The sequence below is a fragment of the Protopterus annectens genome, chromosome 9.part0 (genome assembly GCF_019279795.1).
Source record: "Protopterus annectens isolate FY-2018-M chromosome 9.part0, PAN1.0, whole genome shotgun sequence".
Lineage (NCBI taxonomy): Eukaryota > Metazoa > Chordata > Ceratodontiformes > Protopteridae > Protopterus > Protopterus annectens.
This window is the reverse complement of record NC_056743.1, coordinates 639,236,237-639,256,956: the sequence shown is the minus strand read 5'-3', so window position 1 is coordinate 639,256,956 and position 20,720 is coordinate 639,236,237. Positions and strand designations below refer to the sequence as shown.

Genomic DNA, 20,720 nt, shown 5'->3' with positions numbered 1-20,720 from the left:
CATGCTGCTGAACAAGTGGGAAAACATACTTTGCAATGTGGGTTTGACTCCTTAGAGACCTCCTGTAGAGCAGCAGTTACAGGCTCTGTCATTAGAAGGCATGCTTGGTTAAAATAACATACGTTACCAGATCATGTTAAGGTTAAATTATTGGGTGCACCTTTGCAGCGGGATATGCTGTTTGGAGTCAAGGCAGAGGAGGTATTAAAGAAGATGGAAGGATAAGGCAAAATCTTTGCAAACGGTGAAATATTTCTTACAGTTTCAGCCTCCTCGTTTTAGCAGAAATTGGCCAACAAAGAATTAGTCCTTTCCAGTCACAGACAGACCTCAAAGGGGCAGATACAGACGTCCAAGAGGTAGAGGTCAGACACAAGGCCCTTTCAGGCCTCGACAATGGGGCACACCAGGCCAGAAAGAAGGAGAAGACAGGCCTCAACCTTATAAAAAAACAGACTCAATGACTTTCCACTACAGCTGCCAAACAGTTCTCTCTTGACAGACCCCTTAGGAGGAAAAATGGCACTTTTCTATCACAACTGGCATTGCATCACCCAAGACAAATGGGTTCTGAACATTGTACAGGTTCCATTTTCACACCCTGCCAATGGTAAAAGGAATGCCAAATCTGCCACCAAATCAATGGGCAGAGGCTCAAAAACAAATTACAGCACTCATGGACATGGTAGCCATTCAAAAGGTACCACCACAGGAACAAGGACAAGGATTTTACTCAAGACTCTTTCTGGTTCCCAGAAAGGACAAAGCCTGGAGACCCATTCTGGACCTTTCTACACGAAACACTTACCTGGATGTACCGAAATTCAAGATGTTGACACTACAGCAGCTTCTTCCCATGCTGGGCAAGAAAGCTTGGCTCGTGACGTTGGACCTCAAAGAGGCATACCTGCATGTCCTTATCAGACAAAACTGCAGAAGATACCTCATATTTCTAGCTGGTTCAATGCACTATCAATTCTCTGCACTGCCCTTTGGCTTATCTACTGCGCCCAGGGTCTTCACAAAGTCCCTGGCACCAGTAATTGCATTTTGCAGGCAAAAAGGAATTCAAATTTATCCATACCTGGACGACTGCCTGATTCAAGCAGAGAGCAAGGACATTCTACTAAAGCATCTGGTGTACATAAAAAAAGTTATTAAGTTTCCTGGGGTACAAAAGAAATCAAAACTAGTGCCCTCACAACAGATAATATTCCTGGGTGCCAGCTTGAGCACAACAGCCCAGATGGCTTATCTCACACCAGACAAGCAAAGACAACTGACTCAATATTTTCAACTAATGGCAACAAAGACCCAACTCCCTGCAAGAAAAATTCTGCAGGCCTTGGGCTACATGGCATCTTGCATACTACTAATTCCATATGCTAGACTGCATATGAGGAAACTACAGTGGTACCTAAAGAGTGTATGGTCTCAGCACTGTCAAAGTTTGGAAACAGTTATACCATTAATTCCTTGCCTACAACAGGAGTTTCGATGGTGGGCATAAGCCTGTCACCTCAACAAGGGACAGCCTTTCACTCAACCCACAACCAGGCAGACACTGACAACAGATGCATCGGATTACGCCTGGGGAGCACACATGGCAGGAAAATGTATCCAGGGCGAGTTGCCCACAGAGCAAAGGCATCTCCACATCAATCAAAAAGAGATGCTAGCTGTACAGAATGCTATTATAGCTTTCAAGGACCTACTGCATCCAGGACAATTACTACAAAAGACAGACAACACCACAGTTATGTGGTACATAAACAAGCAAGGGGGCACACAGTCCTACCCCCTTTGCAGACAAGCCATGACCTTGTGGAACACAGCTCTAAACTACCAAGTTCATCTGCAAGCACAATTCCTGCCAGGAGAGAAAAACACACTGGCAGACGACCTAAGCAGAAACATTATGGACCCACACGAATGGGAACTGAATCCACAAATATTCAGAATGATAACACAAAAATGGTGGAGCCCGGACATAGATCTGTTTGCTTCCCCAAAGAACTGCCAATTACAGAAATTCTGCACAAGGAGCTACCATCCACAAGCATGGAAAGTGGATGCCCTCTCATTCAGCTGTAAAAACTACAAGTATACGCTTTCCCTCCTTTACCTTTCCTCCCAAAGATACTCATAAAAGCCAGGCAGGAAGAGCCAAAAATGATACTGATTGCACCAGACTGGCCATGCCAGCACTGGTACCCAATCTTAAAGAACTTAGCACAAGAACCACCCTGGATTTTGCCTCAAATCCCAGAGTTGCTGACACAGCACAATAATCAGATACTTCACAGCCAGCTAAAGACCTTAAACCTAGCTGCATGGAAAATTCCCTAGTCAAGCAAGCAATGCCTCTCTCCAAAGCTGTTATGGATGTCATTCTGGAGGCCAGAAGGCCTAGCACTAGGAGAGCATACTCGGATAAATGGAAGAGATTCTGTGCCTGGAACCAAGCACACAGCCTTGACCCTCTTGCCCCAAACATTCCTCAGATACTGCAATACTTAACTTAGATGCTGGACAAGGGCCTCTCTTTTTCATCCATCAAGATCCACGCCTCAGCTATCTCTGCTCATTACAACACGGATTCACCAATTTTTTCTAATCCTTTGCTCAAACAATACCTCAGAGGGGCTAAAAACATAAGATCGCCACGTAGAGCACCTACACCAACTTGGGACCTCAACTTTGTTTTGGAAAAATTAACTCTACCTCCTTTTGAGCCTGCTAACACAGCAGAAATAAAATACATCTCTTGGAAAACTGCTCTGCTACTGGCAATTACATCAGCACGAAGAGTTTCAGAATTACAGGCACTAATGGCAGTGGAACCTTTCCTCGTCTTCCACCAGGACAGGGTGTCTTTAAGAACTTAACCCTACGTTTATGCCAAAGGTGGTATCAAGTGTGGCTCTGAACCAAACTATTCACTTGCCAACTTTTTATCCAAAACCACAGAACAAAGGGGAGAAACTTGTACATTCTTTGGGCATTCACAGACAGTTACGCTTCTACTGGGACAAAACCAAAGCTTTCAGAAAATCTGAGCAATTATTGGTAGCATAGGCTGCAGGAGCACAGGGAAAAGCCATTTCAAAGCAGACTGTTTCAAAATGGATAGGACACTGTATACGTTTCTGCTATACCCACCATGGGAAACTTGTACCTAGCAGCATTAGATCTCACTCCACCAGGGCAACAGCCACTTCAACTGCCTACCTCAGAGGAGTACCTACCAAGGATATTTTGGAAGCAGCAACATGGAGTTCTGTGCATACCTTCACCAAACATTACCATTTGCCTTTATACTCCAAATACAGAGCTGGCTTCGCCACTGCTGTACTGCAGGGCCTTATAGCCACCCTTAATGCCTTATAGATCCAGCCTCCCTACCTCAGCTTTGGTATTCCACCCAAGTGTAATGACTGCAGCAGTGTAACACGATGAACATAGTACAGTTTTGTTTGTTTGTGTCTTTCGGCTTTTCCCGGTTAGGGGTTGCCACAGCGGAACTCCGGTCCACTAATGATTGGTAGTTGATTTTTACGTACCGGCTTGCCAGGCCTGACGCACAACCTTTAACGAAGGTACGCCCATTCACCCATGTCTCCACGCAGAAGACGCTCTAGCTGAGAATTGAACCGGACAGCATCTTACTGTGAGGCGACAACACTACCATAAATGTAGATGTTCGAGTGTTGACACTGCTGCAGTCCAGGTTACCCTCCCACCTTCCCCTCTTACTTTCTGATACTTACCTAGGACATCTAACCTTTTTACCTATGGGGAGTATTTACTGGTAACTAAAAATGGTTGTTTGCTTTTCTTTTGTATTGTTTACTAGCAGTTTGAATTGCCTACCTATTTGGGGGCACCTGACATCTGGGGCAAGAAAAACTGAAGAAAATGGCGTCAGCTGCATCTTATATACCCCTGTCGCACTGACGTCAGGGAGGAGGCAACAGCAACCGACGCCGGACCAAGACTTTGGAACTCTGGCCGACTGCGGGACCGCCTGATGGCAGGATAAGCCAAGTGTAATGACTGCAGCAGTGTCAACATTCGAACATCTACATTTATGGTAGGTACAAAACTGTACTTTCTTCAGTACTCCCTTTGATGGATCTTCTTTGTTTGGGCCAACCGTTAAAGACGTACTCCTGCAGTGAGCATGATGGAAATACCTTATCTGCTGTGGGAATCTGTTTTTCTACCCTGCAGAGACCTGAAATTCTAGGAATCAGCATGGTGGTAAAAACATGTGGTTCCAAAAATCTCAAGGGGCTTTTCAAGAATCATGCATAGATTTTTCTTCCATAGGCAGAGGGGGAAATAATTTTAATGGAAAATGCCGCCCATGCCACATAAGGGGTCTGCAGAAACAAGGGTCTCGAGATTCCTTATTGGTCAGGCCCTTTCAGCACTCCTGAAAGGTTGCCTGACTGTTCTTCTGTGGAGGCAGACAGGGTGTGCTTATCCCTGCACCTAAACTCCTGGACAGCCATCCTAGAGAACTCATGAATGCAAAGGATTATATCCAGAGGACATTGCATTCCCTTTTTACAACTTTTTCAATTAAAAGAAAACATCTCTCCAGTGTTCCCACCCAATCAGTGGGAGTGAGCATCTCTAGAAGTTCAAAAACTGCTAGGCAAAAGTCATCCAAGAGATCACCCCAGACCAAAGAGGATCCAGAATTTACGCAAGGTTCTTTTTAGTGCCAAAGAAAACAGGGGACCCGAGACCCAACTTAGATCTCAGTTATTTGAACCAGTTCGTAAAGAGTTCCAAGTTCTTGATGGTCACAGTTTAGTCCATTCTACCTGTCTTTACAGAAGGATGATTGGATGTGCTTCATAGATCTTCAGAATGCATACTGTCATATCAAAATGAACAGGCACTCTCGAAGATACTTGTGCTTCTGGCTGGGAGCCAGTCATTATCAGCTCAGAGCCCTGCCCCTTGGCCTCACCACAGACCCCAAGGTGTTCAGATGTATGACAGTGGTAGCAGCTCATCTAAGACTGCACACAAAATCGGTGATGTTCTTCATTCCACATTGCTGCAGTCCTAACTATTGGGTAGTCCGCTGTCCAGTCGGGAATATCACAGTATTGATGGCCGGTCGGGCGGCTTATGGCGACGGCAGCGGACGGCATTAATGCCATGACCGACGCCATGCGCTCTGTCTCGTTGCTCTTGTCCTTTTGCTCCATGAGAATTATGAGGCAGCGGCTCTGAAAGTGAGGTTTGTCGAGTCAGAAGTTTCAGAAGTTTCAGACCTGCTAGAATATTTTGGTTTTTTTCTTGTTGGGAATTTTTCGGTTTTTTTTTAAAAGTGAATAACTGGATGTCAGAAAAAGTGAATAACTGTATTTCTTGTGGGAAGGAGATTGTGTATACCTTGTTTATACCTGAGCAACCCTTGTGTTGGATGGCGCTTGGTAAGATGGCTGCTGTGCACTATTTGGAGAAGGTTAGATCGTGCCAGGTTAGTAGACTGTGTTTGGTTAGTGTTAACGTTTCGGATGTAAAATCGCTCGGGCAAAAAGCTTAAGACAAAGGCCGCAAGCGGGCAAGGAAGAAAGCCTAGTCAAAGCTCTAGGAGTTTTAGAAGGCCTTGTGTCCTCGGGCGGCTCAGCAGATGTTTTGCCAGTCTCAGGAGAGACTTTATGTTATGTTGTGTTTGTGTCTCAGGATGTATCCTCTCAGAGGTATCTTCAGGGGGCTAGGCTTCCTCAGGGGGGGAGGCTACCTGTTCTTCCCTTTCCAAGGCTTTTCCCTCCCCTCTCCAGTGGGGCTTTGAGGAGGGGGGCTAGTGTAGCTTGGCTGGGGGGTTTCTCCTAAACATTTGCTCTTCATGGCAGAAACACATGCTACTATGATTAGAGGTTCTAATGATTTCCTGATTTAAGGGTTCTATGCCCCCCTGAGTTTGAGAGTAGGAAGCACCGTTCTGAGGGGAGTTTGAGTGAGGTTCGAGAGACTTGCAGGCTTATCTTGACTGACTGATTCTGGAGTATCCTCCTTATTCTGATTCAGCTTCTCCTGATGACTCCTTTTCTCTTTCTCAGAGACTCTCTTTTTCTGAGGGAGTCTTTTAAATGAGAAGGTTTCATTTTCAGAGGAAGATGGAAGAGGCTTAGGTCAAGATTGTAGGAATTCAGTTAATTACTTGTTTTATGGAAGCCGCTATACCTCCTATGCCTTGAGATGTTTGCAGAGGCTTCCTGAATCCTGAGATCTGCCTGCACCAGTTAAACCCTCCTGTACCATAGGTGCCTGAAGTCATAAGATTCTTGCTGCAGTCCTAGGGGCAGACTGAGAACTGTCTCTCAGGGGCCTTTTTTTGTGAAGGCTTGGCCTTAAAAGGCCTGTTCCTCCTGTGGTTAAAAATCTGGTTTTGATAGGATAAAAGAAAGAAAGTATACTGATAACTTGAGCCATGAGGTATACTTTTTTCCAGTTTCATATGTTAAATATCAGAATTACTCCTTTCACACATTAATCTAAGGTGATGTCGGGCTTAAGTGTTAAAATTAAAGGAAGAGTTGCAGTGATAAGAAGGTATTGAGTGAACAAGTGGGTAACATCTTGCAGTGGGAGCTTTTGATGCTGTATGTCCCTGCAGGAGTGGGCTTGGGTCTCTGTTCTCTTCAGAGTCATGCCTGGCTGCCACTGGTTCTGTTTAGCTGACTATGTTAAGACAAGGATTTTGGATAGCCCTTTACAGTCTGGAGATTGATGCTGAGCTGAGTATGTAGTTTTGTTTGTCTGATGGAGCAGTTTAGTTCTATGTAAACTGTTAAAAATTTTTTGAGAAGTTTTTTAAAAGGTTTAGTAGAGTTTGGCGGTTATAGGTGGACTTAGATTGCTACTAAGGGGTGCCTCTAGGGTGCTTAGTAGACTTAGTAGGCAGAGCTCGGGGCACGGCTAGGGTGAGAGCTCAAGGTTCTGCCTGGTTCTGGTGAGGCTCAGGTCAGTCCTCACGCAGCAGGACTTCAGGGGTCTAGCCTTCAGCAGCCACTGCTCAGACTTCTTGCAGCACCTCTGGGAGGAGTCCTGTCTCTTTTCTCTTCAACGGGAGGCCTTTATTCAGGACAATGGGTGGGATTAGGATTCAATTACTAAGTTGGGGAAGGATATTTGGATACTCGCAAACAGGTTCAAATTTTCCACTCCATTCCTCAATCTTTAAAGAACAGAGGCTCATACAAATTCTCTGCTGCTCCAAAACCAACATTCTTTGTCAGCTCAAATGCCAGAAAGGGCCTCAGTTCCCACAGAGACTGGCCTTAGTATTTTATTCCTCACCCTAGTGGAGCATCTGTCTGGAAAGATCTATCAAGAAGGGGAATCTGACATTCTTCTTCAATGGATTGACTTACAATCAACCTTTTAGTGGACATGGGTTAGGGATCACTTGGATGGTAACTTTAGATGGATCAGGCAAGGATCAATCATGCCTAACTTTAGAAGTTGCAGGAGGTAGCTGCGCTGAGCTGGAAATTTTAATTTTCAGTTTTCGTATATCTCCTTGGCTTAATTTCTGCCTATATATTTGCTGCTGCCTTGTACTCCAGTATTCGCAGCTGACAGGCTAAGGTACTGGTTTCCAGTGGAGTATTTGATTCATCCCTGATTCCCAAGCAAGAAAATTCAGGGACAGGCTCTGAAAGGAATATGTTATAGCAGGAATAAGATGCTACAGTATTCTGTGAATGTAATTAAACCCTGAGGATGCCTAAAAGAGAGGTGTGCTCTCTATAGCAACGAATACAGCAGCCCAGATCAAGACATTATGCCTGGACTTTCAAAAGAATCTATCCAGCAGCTCATCAACTATCTTCAGTCGGCTGTGCACAAGGACAGTCCTCAAGACAGTTCCATTAACCTTATGTATCATGGGTGCTTCCCTGCAAAAACACAGTCCTTCCAGCCACAATGGTCAACTAAAAATCTATGGACACAGCATCGCTAGATTTGACACTGTCAGGAGTGTAATACAATGGTATTACAAAATTTTTCCCAGGGGCAAAGAATGTCACCTGGACACTGGACTCCTATCTCAAAACCAGAGGCGAACAGGCTTTACATAGGCACAGGACACTGGATTGCTTGGGGAGCTCATGTAGAGAGAAAAATGCTAGAAAGACAAGGCCTGACAGACTACAGCATCATTGCATCAACATCTCAGATAGAAAGAGATGGATTTGGCATTAATGGCCTGCCAGGAGTTATCTACATATCAACATGAAAGAGATTAACAGAAGTTACAGACAACACAACTGTCATCAATAAACATCTACAAACAGGGGGGAACACTATGTTAGGCAAGCAGCAATTTTATGGGAGATCGCGCCAGCTTTCTTGCAACTCTTTAACTCTTGTGCTAACAGCAAATGCACAGAGGAGACTACAGATGTTGCAACATGGGCAATTGCAAGGTTTCTGAGGAAACACAGAACCATGTATTTCAAAAATTGACAGTGTCATAAGGATCTCAGGAAGTGAAAGTTCTCCACTCTGTTACCAGCTCTCAACTTTTTGTACCTATGACTAAGTTTTGCAGAGTGGAATCCCCACGGTGGAAACTGGAGTTGGAATCTTTCATGTAGTTTTTTTTCACATCTTCCTCTTTCTCTGCCTCCTTTCAGCTTCTAAAAGGAAGAGAAGAAAAGGAAAGTTTTATTTGCTCCAGATTGCTTCTAAGCTGGTACCCAAGGTGCTCTTTACTTTCAGGACAATTCCATGAGTCTCGTAGCTTGATTACCCTCTGTTGTCTCTCCTGGACGGGAAGCTGCCATGTGTGAAGAGTCTCACTCTCAATGTCTCTCAGCCTGGCGGCCGTCAGTTGAAAGACAGCAGGTCTTTGCTTCCTCAGCAAGTTTTAAATGTGATTATGTGGAAGCCAATGTCAATAGTACATACAAGGAAAGTAGAAGGATTTTGGAAGCCAGAGTTTATTTTATTTGAGATTTCGGAGCAGAATTTGGAAGTGGCTTTTCAAATTCTTACTGAGTTCAATTTCAAAGGTTTGTCTTTAAATTTAAGATTGGCTTCTTCAATATCTTTTGAGCTATGATTGTGACCCACCTATGTTTTGGCATCCCTTGTTTGTTTTTCCCTTCCAGGCAAATTGTATCAGACTTCAATGAGCTCCTATCTCTTTGGGGATCTCAATTCCTACTCCTGCTTGGGATCTCACTGTTTTTTTGAGCCATACTTATCTGCAGCAATTTCAGCTTGTCATGATACTGAACTTTTTGTCCTTTCATCCTTCGCAAGAAGGGTTTCTGAACACTTCCGCGGAAGACGGTTGGTTTATTTTTGATTACTCCAAGGATAGTTTCTTTTGACGCACTAATCCTTCCTTTATGCCATTCGTGGTTTCTCACCTGGCTTTAAACCATTTTATGAATTTGCCTTTATTCTATGCAGATTCATCATCCTAAGGTTTTTCTCCAAAGCACACTTTAGCCCAAACACAGGCAATCATGCTATTATTAGCTTATGAAATTCAGATTTATTTTAAATAAACAGGAAGTTTGTTTTGTTTTGAGTCTCGCAGTTTCTTTTAGGGCTCAAAACAAACTATTTCGTTTTGGATTGCCCCTGCATTGCATTTTGTTATTCCCAACAATTTTGCATTTTTCCACTCCATGCAAGCAAAATTTTGTGGATTTACTATCCTCATTCCACTTTCCAGCTAGGGGTGGGCACTATGATATTTTTGGGGATTTGGCCTTGGTTCAGTATACTTTCTCTAAGCAAGACCACCTTTTTCTCACTTCAAATTTCATTATGGTTTTACACTTACTCTAAGCGGGCAGCATGTTTTGCTATCCTGCTTTCCATATGATTATTGCCACAGCCATACTGGCAGCATTTATTCTACTCTGGCAAGCGGACTGCTTTTTGCCAAGCTCCTTAACATACGCACAGTATGTTACCCAAGCATAATGTAGATGGAAATGACTCCAAATTGCTGAGCTTGGATTACACATTAAAATGTACTCTGTCTCCCTCAGTTGTGTGTGTGAGATTAATGATTTGCCCTTTTGAGATTATATTCTGGTACCTTTGCAGGTATGGTTTATATGTTTTGGTGCAGGTATGTTTTATGGCTGTTTTCGATTTTGACTTGTCTTTTTGGATATGATCGCCGTCATGCGATAGTACCCAGAGACATCGACGTCAGTATCGCGCGCCGTGACCGAGTGTACTGGCGATTTTATTGGTATACGGGTGTATATTACGAGCGGGACGTTAGTACAATGCCAGTGCAATGTGGTTGGACCATTCATATTGGTGGTTAGTACAAAAACTGGACAAATGACTACCCAATAGTTAGACTGCAGCAATGTGGGATCCTCTTTTCCTTATTTTGTCTACTGGCTCATTACAGCTACAACCAGGCATCACCTAGGGAAAGCCAGGGATTACTTCAGTTATCCCACTTCCTTGGAATCACAATCAGTCTGTCAAAGTCTCACCTGCAACCAGTTCAAGTCTTGGAGTTTATAGGGGGTCGCCTAGATACAGTCAGTCATTTCACTCTCTTACAACAGAACAGAGTTCTTGCCTTAAGATTGCATGTGCGATGGGTTCTTTCTCGTTTCTTTCCCCCAGCAAAGCTGATTCTCAAAGCCCTAGGATCGATGGCTGCTGCAGTCACCTTGATACCTACAGCTCCCCTTCACATACTAATCTTCCAGTGGACTTTAGCAGTACAGTTTTCCTTTCATTGACTGCCTTTACAACACCCTATAAAACTATGACCACAGACACCTCCCAGTTAGGGTAGGGGGCATTTCTTTGGCTGGACTGTTCAAAGCACATGGTCCCCAGAAGATACTAATTTGCCTATAGATGTCTTGGAGATGAGAGTGGTCCTTTTAGCATTGCAGGGACTTCAGAACTCTCTTCCTTTGGGAACAGTTGTTATCCAAACACACAGTATGTCTGTGGTTTCATAGATCAGCATACAAGGGGGAAACAGATCTTACCCCCATTGCCAAGAAGCAATAGTCTGGCAGTGAGTGATCTCCTCCAACTGCTTTCTTATGGCAACGTGTTTACTGGGGAAGTCCAGTGTTCTAGCAGACAGGCTCAGCAGGACTGATGTCCTTCAAGGATGCATCTGCAGTCATAACATATGGGTTGTCCTGCCTCAGGCAGCCCTTCGGTCGGCCAGATTCCAAAGTCTGGGTCTGGCCTTGGCTGATGTCGCACTTCACCCGACGTCATAGCTCCTGGGGTATAAAGGCATCAGCCGACGCCATTTTCCCCAGTCTTTCTTGCCGCACGGTGCCCGAAGCAGAAGCTGTTCGCAAGTGCCGGTCGGTCAGATCCAGAGATTTCAACTACCGAAGACTTCTAAAAAAGCTAAGTACCCCGTTGGGGACTCTTTCTTGACTCAGCCGATGTCAGACAAAGTAAATAATTGTTTAACTTGTGGGAAACAAATACCTCATAAGGATTTCCACTCTTACTGCCTTCCTTGCTTAGGCCCAGACAACGACGTATCAGCTTGTTTAGCCTGTGCTTCCTTCAACCGACGGAAACTTAGACGTCGGTCGGAGTTTGCAGAAGAGTTTTTTGGCTCCGCTTTTGCATATAAAATGCCGTCGGAGACTCCGACTCCACATTTAGCTAAAAAACACAAGGAAAAGGACCGACTCTCGCGGCCTGCGGTTTCGGCTGAAACCACGGTTAGGCCTACCGCGAGTGTCTCTGTTTCGGCTGAGACCGAGACCTCGGTTCTCTTGACCGAAAGCATGCCTCCGACAACCGAGGCCACACAGGCCATGGCTGAGTCGGCTACAGAAATTCCTACTGAAGAAGCAGGCACACATTTGTCCGATACTATTCCTTTGGACATCTCTACTCCTGCACGTGGGGCAGCTAGACCCCCTGCTTCTATGTCTATCAAGGCCTTTTCCAGGGCTAAAGCAGCAAAACTTCCCAAGGCCTTACCTACAAAAGCTCCCTCTCACAGGCCTACTTCAAGTTCTCAGATTCTCAGCCTTGCTGAAGACCTTATTTCTCTGATCAGGGGATCCCAACCTCACCCAGACAGGGCCTCACAACCCCCTCCTGAAAAGAGGCCTAGGACTGAACCCCCTGAACCTCTCTCCTCTGACTATTCCTCGGATGGTTCAGATTTATCTGACCATCAGGAAGGCCCATACTCACCTTATGAGGATTCTGATGCGGAAGACTCCATTCCTTCTGCCTCTCCTCCAGAAGAATTTTCATTTGGGGAAACCCTACACTCTATGAGGGAACACTTCCAATGGCAGGGTCAGGATTTTTCTGATTCTAGGAAAAGGCTAAGGACTTTTTTACACTTACCACAGCATAGGCCTTTAGCCATACCACCTGTACTATCAGTTGTTGATGATGCATACAGTGATGCCAGTACTGCCCCTGATTCTCTTCCCCCGGCTCCTGCCAAACCTGACAGATACTACAGGGTCCCGGATTCTCACTTCCACTTGTATAAGGCCCATGCTGCAGACCCAGAAACCATTTCTCAGGGCCCTAAAGGTGTTGCAGCTGCCTCTGACAAAAACCCCCTACCCTCTGAAAGAGAATCTAGAGCATTAGAGAGATGGGGTAAAAAGGTTTATACATCTGCTACTCTTTCTGCCAGGGCTTTAAACTGTCAATTTCACATGATACAGTACCAGGAATTTTTGTTAGATCAGCTGAATAAAAAGCTGGCCTCTCCTGAACCTTTAGACCGTAAGTCCCTTCAGGATTTGGTACACAACTCTCAGCAGGTTAGTAATCATTTCTTGAAATGTGGCTATGATGCACTGGAGGCTTCATTTAGATCAGCTGTGACTGGAGCAGTGATTCGAAGGCATGCCTGGCTAAAAGAACAATCCTTGCCAGACAATGTTAAGTCTAAACTCCTAGATGCCCCTATGGAGAAACAAAGTTTATTTGGCTCCCCTGCACAGGAGGTTCTAAAGAAAGTGGAAGAAAAAGCAAAATCTGTCCAAACAGTCAAGGATTTCCTGCAGGTCCAACCTCCGAGGTTTAGCAGAAATTGGCCTTCAAAGAATTGGTCCTTTCCAGACACCTCTAGAGCAGAGAGGCAGAAATAGACGCCCAAGAGGCAGAAGTCAATCAAGGGGTGCCTACAGGGGTCGTCAGTGGCAACTTGCCAACCAGAGAAGTGCCGCCACAGCTGCGACTGCAACCACTTCCACAGGACAGACACAATGACTTGGCTCTGATTCCGCCTACCAGGGAACAACTGGAAGCACCCTTGGGTGGAAAGCTAGCTTTATTTTCAAAAAACTGGAATTGTATTACAGGAGACAAATGGACTTTGCAAACAATAGACAAGGGCTACAGGTTTCACTCCCACACTCTACCAAAAAAGAGAGGAATGCCAAACCTGCCACCATGCCAGAAATCAGAGGCTCTAAAACAAATCATCAGCTTACTAAGGATGAGAGCAATAGAAAAGGTACCATCTATGGAACAAGGCCAAGGATTTTACTCCAGACTATTCCTTGTACCAAGAAAAGAAAATCAATGGAGGCCTATTCTCGACTTGTCCGCACTGAACACATATCTCATTGTTCCAAAATTCAAAATGCTGACCTTACAGCAACTTCTTCCCATGTTGGGCAAGGAGTCTTGGCTGGTAACTCTAGATCTCAAGGAGGCATACCTGCACGTCCCTATATGACCAGATTGCAGAAGACACCTCAGATTTCTTGCAGGATCAGAGCATTATCAATTCTCAGCATTGCCCTTTGGCTTATCTACTGCGCCCAGAGTATTCACGAAATGCCTGGCATCAGTAATTGCTCATTGCAGGCTTCAGGGAATTCAAATCTATCCATACCTGGACGACTGCCTAATACAAGCGGACAACAAGACAAAAATAATAAAGGATTTGGCCTATGTCATACAACTGCTGCAAGCCTTGGGATACACAGTCAACATACAAAAGTCAAGACTAGTGCCATCCCAAAGGATAACATTTTTGGGTGCAGAACTGGACACAATAACTCAGATGGCTTTTCTCACAGAGGAAAAACAAAAGCAACTACCAGTCTATTTCATGGCATTAACAAAACAAACTCAGCTTACTGCAAGGAAAGTCCTGCATAATCTTGGTCCCACATGCCAGGCTGCATATGAGAAAATTGCAATGGTACCTGAGGAATGTATGGTCTCAACACAAACACAGTCTAGAAGCCCTGATACCAATCATTCCATGCCTGCAAAAAGAATTCCTGTGGTGGGCTCAGGCCTGCCAGATAAACAGAGGATTGCCTTTCCACAAACCACATCCAAGGCAGACCATTACCACGGACGCCTCAGACTTAGGCTGGGGCGCACACATGGAAGACAAGTGTATCCAAGGCCTATGGTCCCAAGACCAGCTGAATCTACACATAAATCTAAAGGAGATGCTGGCAGTGAAGCATGCAATCGAGGCATTCAGTTCATTCCTCCAGCAAGGACACCTGCTGATAAGGACGGACAATACCACAGTCATGTGGTACATCAACAAGCAGGGAGGCACACATTCATACCCTCTATGCCGGATGGAAATGGACCTGTGGAACTTAGGCCTGAATCTCAACATCCAACTGCAGGCCAGATTTGTACCAGGAAAAGAGAATTCAGTAGCAGACAGCTTGAGCAGAACTACCACGGATGCTCACGAATGGATGCTGCATCCAGACATCTTCAAAACCATAACAAAGAAATGGGGAATGCCAGAGATAGACCTGTTCGCCTCCCCACTCAACCACCAACTGAAGAAATTCTGCTCAAGAGTATACCACACACAAGCCTGGAAGGTGGACTCCCTCTCTTTCAGCTGGAAGGCCCTGACAGTATATGCCTTTCCACCTCTCCCATTGATGTACAAAGTTCTACTGAAGATCAGAGAGGAAGAGCCAAAGGTAATTCTGATAGCTCCAGACTGGCCAAGGCAACATTGGTACCCGCTACTGAGAAGCATGTCTCAGACGAACTCATGGCCTCTACCTCTATGCCCTTTACTTCTAACGCAGAACAACTACAGGACCCTGCATCCAAACTTAAAAACACTGCAGCTAACTGCTTGGAAAATTGCATAAAACAAAACCAACCTGTTTTATCTCAGAGGGTTAAGGACATTATCCTGGAGGCTCGCAGACCCTCCACAAGGAAAACATATTCAGCCAAATGGAAGAGATTCCTCATTTGGAGTGCAGCAAAGGGAACAAATGTCACACTGGCAAACCTAGCACACATCCTAGAATACTTAGCAGAACTGTTCCACAATGGCCTGTCCTATTCTTCCATTAAGATTCATGCATCAGCAATTTCAGCAGAGTACAACATGGATCCTCCTGTCTTCTCTCATCCTCTCCTCAGACAATTTTTGAGAGGGATCAAAAATGTAAAACCTCCAAGGAAACCACCTCTGCCTGCATGGGATCTCAATTTTGTGCTAGAAAAATGAACACTTCCTCCCTTTGAACCAGCAGCAACAGCAGACTTGCAGTTCTTATCTTGGAAAACTGCCTTCCTGCTAGCAATCACTTCAGCAAGAAGGGTATCCGAGTTACAGGCATTAATGGCAGTGCAGCCTTTTCTTATCTTTCACCAGGATAGAGTGTCTCTGAGAACCAATCCTACTTTTATGCCAAAGGTGGTATCCAGGGTATCCTTGAACCAAGCTATTCATTTACCTACATTCTTCCCCAACCCACAGAACAGGGGGGAAAAACTACTACACACCTTGGAAGTACACAGACAACTGCACTATCTGGACAGAACTAAGGCCAGCAGAAAAACTGACCAGCTTCTGGTAGCATATGCAACAGGAGTGCAAGGAAAGCAATTTCAAAACAGACAATTTCAAAATGGATAGGAAATTGCATTCGATTCTGCTACTCATTTCATGGAAAGACAACTCCTGAAAATATCAGGCCTCACTCCACAAGAGCTACAGCCACCACTACAGCTTTCCTCGAGGAGTGGCTACCAAAGACATTTTAGAAGCTGCTACTTGGAGCTCCGTGCATACATTTGCCAAGCATTACAATCTTCCTTTATACTCCAGATCCCGAGCAGGTTTTGCAACTGCTGTTTTACAAGGGATCTTAACTACACCATCATTATCTTAGTGCCTCCTCCCTAGTTTGGCTATGGTATTCTACCCATATGTTATGACTGCAGATGCATCCTTGAAGGACATAGTACAGTTTTGTACCTACCATAAATGTAGATGTCCGATAGGTATGCATCTGCAGTCAGGATTACCCACCCTCCTTCCCTCTGTGGTATTCCTAGGGTACTTACCCCTCTCTTAGCTAGCTGGGGGAATCTATTATGGTGTATTTGTTTGTATGTATATATGTATATATACTTTTTGATTTCTACTGTTTGAAATTTGCTACTTTTATACAAATTTAGCCTTCCTAGAGGGCACCTGGCATCTGGGGCAAGAAACACTGAGGAAAATGGCGTCGGCTGATGCCTTTATACCCCAGGAGCTATGACGTCAGGTGAAGTGCGACATCAGCCGAGGCCAGACCCAGACTTTGGAATCCGGCCGACCGAAGGGCTGCCTGAGGCAGGACAACCCATATGTTATGACTGCAGATGCATACCTATCGGACATCTACATTTATGGTAGGTACAAAACTGTACTTTCTGATGCTTCATGAATGGTCTCTCAATAAAACAATGGCAAATATGATTTTCCATAAGTGGGTTCAGCCTTACTGCGATCTTTTTGCCTCTCCCCTCAGCAACAAATGCAGCAGATTCTTTGCCCTAGTACCCCCTCAGGGGGCCATCACCAAGAAATGCTGTAGTCCAAATTTGGCCCCCTGATCTCCTATATGCTTATCCTCCCCTACCTCTAATTCTCAAATTCCTTCAGAAAGCACTCTGGTTGAAGAGCAAAGTAATCTTCATTGTCCCTTTCTGGCCTCGGCAAGTGTGGTTCCATTGTCTGTGGTCTCATTTTCAGTCTAGACTTCCTTTCACATCTGTCACTGTTGACTCGTCCAGACTTTGCAGGCCTCAGATTAACTGCATGGTTTCTCCAGTTCCAATGATGGCTAGACAATCTAGGCTTTTATTCTGCTGTACCAAAATTTGTTTTAATTCCAGAAGCCCTCTACAAGAAAGATTTGTAAGAGTAAATGGAAGAGGTTTTCTTTTTGGAAAAGCAGAGACTTGAACCCTTTCACTGCTCCACTTCCATCTGTTTTAGATTTCCTTGCTTGTATTTTTCAAAATGGTGCAAGTTTTTCCACCATCAAAGTTCAGCTGGCAGCCATCTCTAACCTCCACAGTGCTTCCCCTTTAGCCTCATCAAAGCTGTGCAAAGCATTTCTTAAAGGTACCTTTTTACTTAAACCTCCAATTAAGGATCCCACTCCACCCTGGGATCTTACTGTCTAAGTTTAGTGTGATCACCCTTTGAGCCCTTGGCTAAAGCAGATCTCAAATTTCTTTCTTAGAATACAGTTTTACTTATGGCTATAACTTCGGCGAGACGAGTCTCTGAACTCTAAGTATTTTCTGCAAAACCACCTTATTTGATTTTCCATAAATGTAGGGTTACTTTGTGTATTAACCCATCCTTCTTACCTAAAGTTGCCGCTGAAACAAACATTAATCAAGTAATCAACCTACCTGTACTGTTTCCTAAATTTGACAATAAAGGAGAATATATGCTTCTTTATTTGAATGTGCATAGGCAACTTCATTTTTATCTTCAAAGGACTAAAGAATTTAGAAAATCTGACCAATTGTTTCCTTTTCCAGTAACAAACTAGGATCACCTGTTTCAAAGATTTCACTAGACAAATGCATTATAGGTTACAGTTCTTATATTTACTTTTCTGGAGGTTTAACCTGACCAAGACAGCCTAGGGCGCACTCAACTAGGCCAATGGCTACTGCAGCTGCTTTTTGGCCCAGAGCCTCCTTTGATGATATTTGTGCAGCTGCCACATGGTCTAATGCTCAAGTTAGATATCTTCTGAAACAGAACTGCATTTGATTCTGCAGTTCTCCGGGACATCCTTCCATGAGGGCCAACCAGTTTTTTTTTAGCTGGGGAATCTGTCCCATTTGTTGAGGAACAAATAAAAATGACAGCATCTGATGTAAAAGTTATGTACTCACCATAATTTTGCATCTGTGTTGTCCATTTTCATTCTTCTCAGCTTCCTCCCCACCTTCCCCCATCCATGTCTTTGGGAGAGATCTGATGGAATTTTTTTTTCTTAGGAACCACACTGTTTGTGCCCCTATTCTGTTAATTTTCTCTTATCTTTATAATTTCTATAGTAATTTCACTAGTTATGTTTTGAAAGTTATATATTAGCAGCAAACTTGATCTTAGGTAATTCAGTGGTCAGGGACGTTATGGGTAAAGGGAAGAGCTTGAGAGTCTGATCCTAGAATTTAGAGTAATGTGGCCATCTGATCCGAGGATTAGATCTGAACCCATTAATTGAAGAATGAAAATGGATAACACAGATGCATAGTTTATGGTGAGTACATAACTTGTTTATTTCCTGTATGTGGTTGTGGTGGCGGGGTATTGTGTTCAGGTTCTTTATATGCTGTAAAATGAAGTTTTCATAAGAAATGTTGCTTTTAAGATACAATGAGACTACAGAATCTTGTTTAACTGTATGTTTATCGATCACTTGTATGGCCATACTTGGAGTGTTGTCCAGTCTAGGTTCTGCTTAGAGTAGAAGGATTGAGGAATGCTGCAGACATGAGGGTTGTTCAGCAGCTTGCAGAGGATTACACTGTGAGTAAAGCGTGTACAAGATGGGAATTGTAGGACTTGAAAGAGAGGAAAACTACTTGTGTCTAATTTGAATGTGAGGCTGGGGCTTAGGTCCTTGGCAGGGAGGAGTGAATTAATTAGGAAGGATAGGGGAAGGGAATTCTGTGGACTTGGCAACTATGATGTGGATGATTATGGCTGAAGATGCAAATGTTGCCATCAGATGGTGCTGGAGCAAAGTAATTCTTTATCAGAGTGGATAATGGAGGTTGCTTCATAATTAATGTTAGGAAAGCTTAAGGATAAACGGTAATTAATTATTACAGGAACACGAGAGTCGAAAGGTTGGAAATGAGCCACTTATTTGATTGGAAAAACTTGATGTACCAGTTTACTTTTCTTCCCTCCATTAGCTTAGGTCTATTTTAATCCTCAGGTGGACTGACTGGATATTTTGCAGCCTTTTTCAGCAGATGTAAGAGACTTCCTCTCCTTTTATTAGTTTTGTGGTTTAAGTTTGTCAGCAGACCCATGATATGCCATCGTGCTAATTTACTTTTTTTCCTTTTTCAAAGCACTGTTTGAAATGCAGGTTGCCATCAGGGTGAGTGGAAAGAAGAGTTTTAAGTAAATGTTTCTGGACTGCATGTAGATGGCCTTTTATACAGAGGTTCTCAGCTGCCGTAACCTTAATTTCTATCTGTTAACAGGAACACAACATTTGCCTGCACTGGGCTTCCTTTACGGGGAGTGCTGAAATTGCAGAGGTTCTTCTGAATGCCAAGTGTAATCTGCATGCTGTTAACTACCATGGAGACACCCCTCTTCACATTGCTGCCAGAGAAAGCTTCCATGAGTGTGTTATGTGAGTAGCTTGTTTGTCTCAGATTGTGGATTTCCAGGTAGTGAAATCTTAACCTTCAAATTCTTACAATATATTCTGAAATTTCAATACTGGAAGGCATTAGATGTGGGAATGTAACATTTGGGTTAGTGCAAAACAGAATCCTCTCAGCCACATTTTTTTTTTAATTTGGAGAAGAGGGCATCACCATGGTACTTCTTTTCTTTCTTCCACTTGCTACTTTGAAAGCTTAGGTTTACCATTTAATATTCCCTGGTTGCTGAGCAGCAGTGTCTAGCCACTGGACCATCTTCAATAACTTTTGTGATTGTGTCAGATGAAGAGCCCACTATCTTTTGTGATTTTGTAAAGTTATTCTAATGTTGCAGTATTCTTTACAAGAGGGATCCTCTGCTTTGCGCAACCCAATGTCCAGCTAGTATACAAGACCTTTAAAGCACTGCTAGTATTTGAGGTGTTGCACAAGTGGCGTAAGCGAATGTTGGTCATAAAAGCAACATCCGCACATGTCATCCTCAGAACTTCTCTGCCACAGTCCAAACACCATCTTCGATCGCTGGATATGTTTGCCCAAGTCATTTGCTGCTGGCCTGCTTTTCAGATAAGTGCCCCGTTGGGTTTTTTCTTTTTCCTCTTGCAACTGCTTTCTATTGTGAGGATTTCTTGTCATCCAGGAAAGGCAAGTGCCAATGTGGGAGACAGATTCCATATAAGGTTAGCCACAAACTGTCTCTCTCTTGTTTGGGGCCTATGCACGATTATACATCTTGCTGTATTTGCCAGGCCTTTGTCCCTAATACCCCTGATGGACGTCTTTCATCCCTTAAGATTTATTTAGAAAATCAGCAACTGAAGCAGTTAGCTAAGGGACTTTATGGAGAGTATGTCTGGGACTTCTTTTGAGCCTGTTTTGAAGAGAAAGGTCAAGAAGCGAGGGCCTGAATACCGCTGATGTCTTTCTCTTAAGGTCGATGAAGAACCAAAGGTCTGTCTGGAGGTTGGCTTGGGTTCTTCGGCAGTTACCACATTGGATGCCATCAAGGAATCTGCCTT

General features: G+C 44.0%; 1 protein-coding gene across 3 annotated transcripts in view; it reads left to right on the top strand.

The window, feature by feature from the left end:
- The window catches only part of EHMT2 (euchromatic histone lysine methyltransferase 2), a 1,701,692-nt gene that overhangs the window by 1,172,682 nt on the left and 508,290 nt on the right, over nt 1–20,720 (top strand). For all 3 annotated transcript variants that reach the window (XM_044083219.1, XM_044083218.1, XM_044083217.1), the window contains one exon: nt 19,513–19,667. In XM_044083219.1, the coding sequence (XP_043939154.1) occupies nt 19,513–19,667 (155 nt within the window). The remainder of the gene's footprint in view (nt 1–19,512; nt 19,668–20,720) is intronic.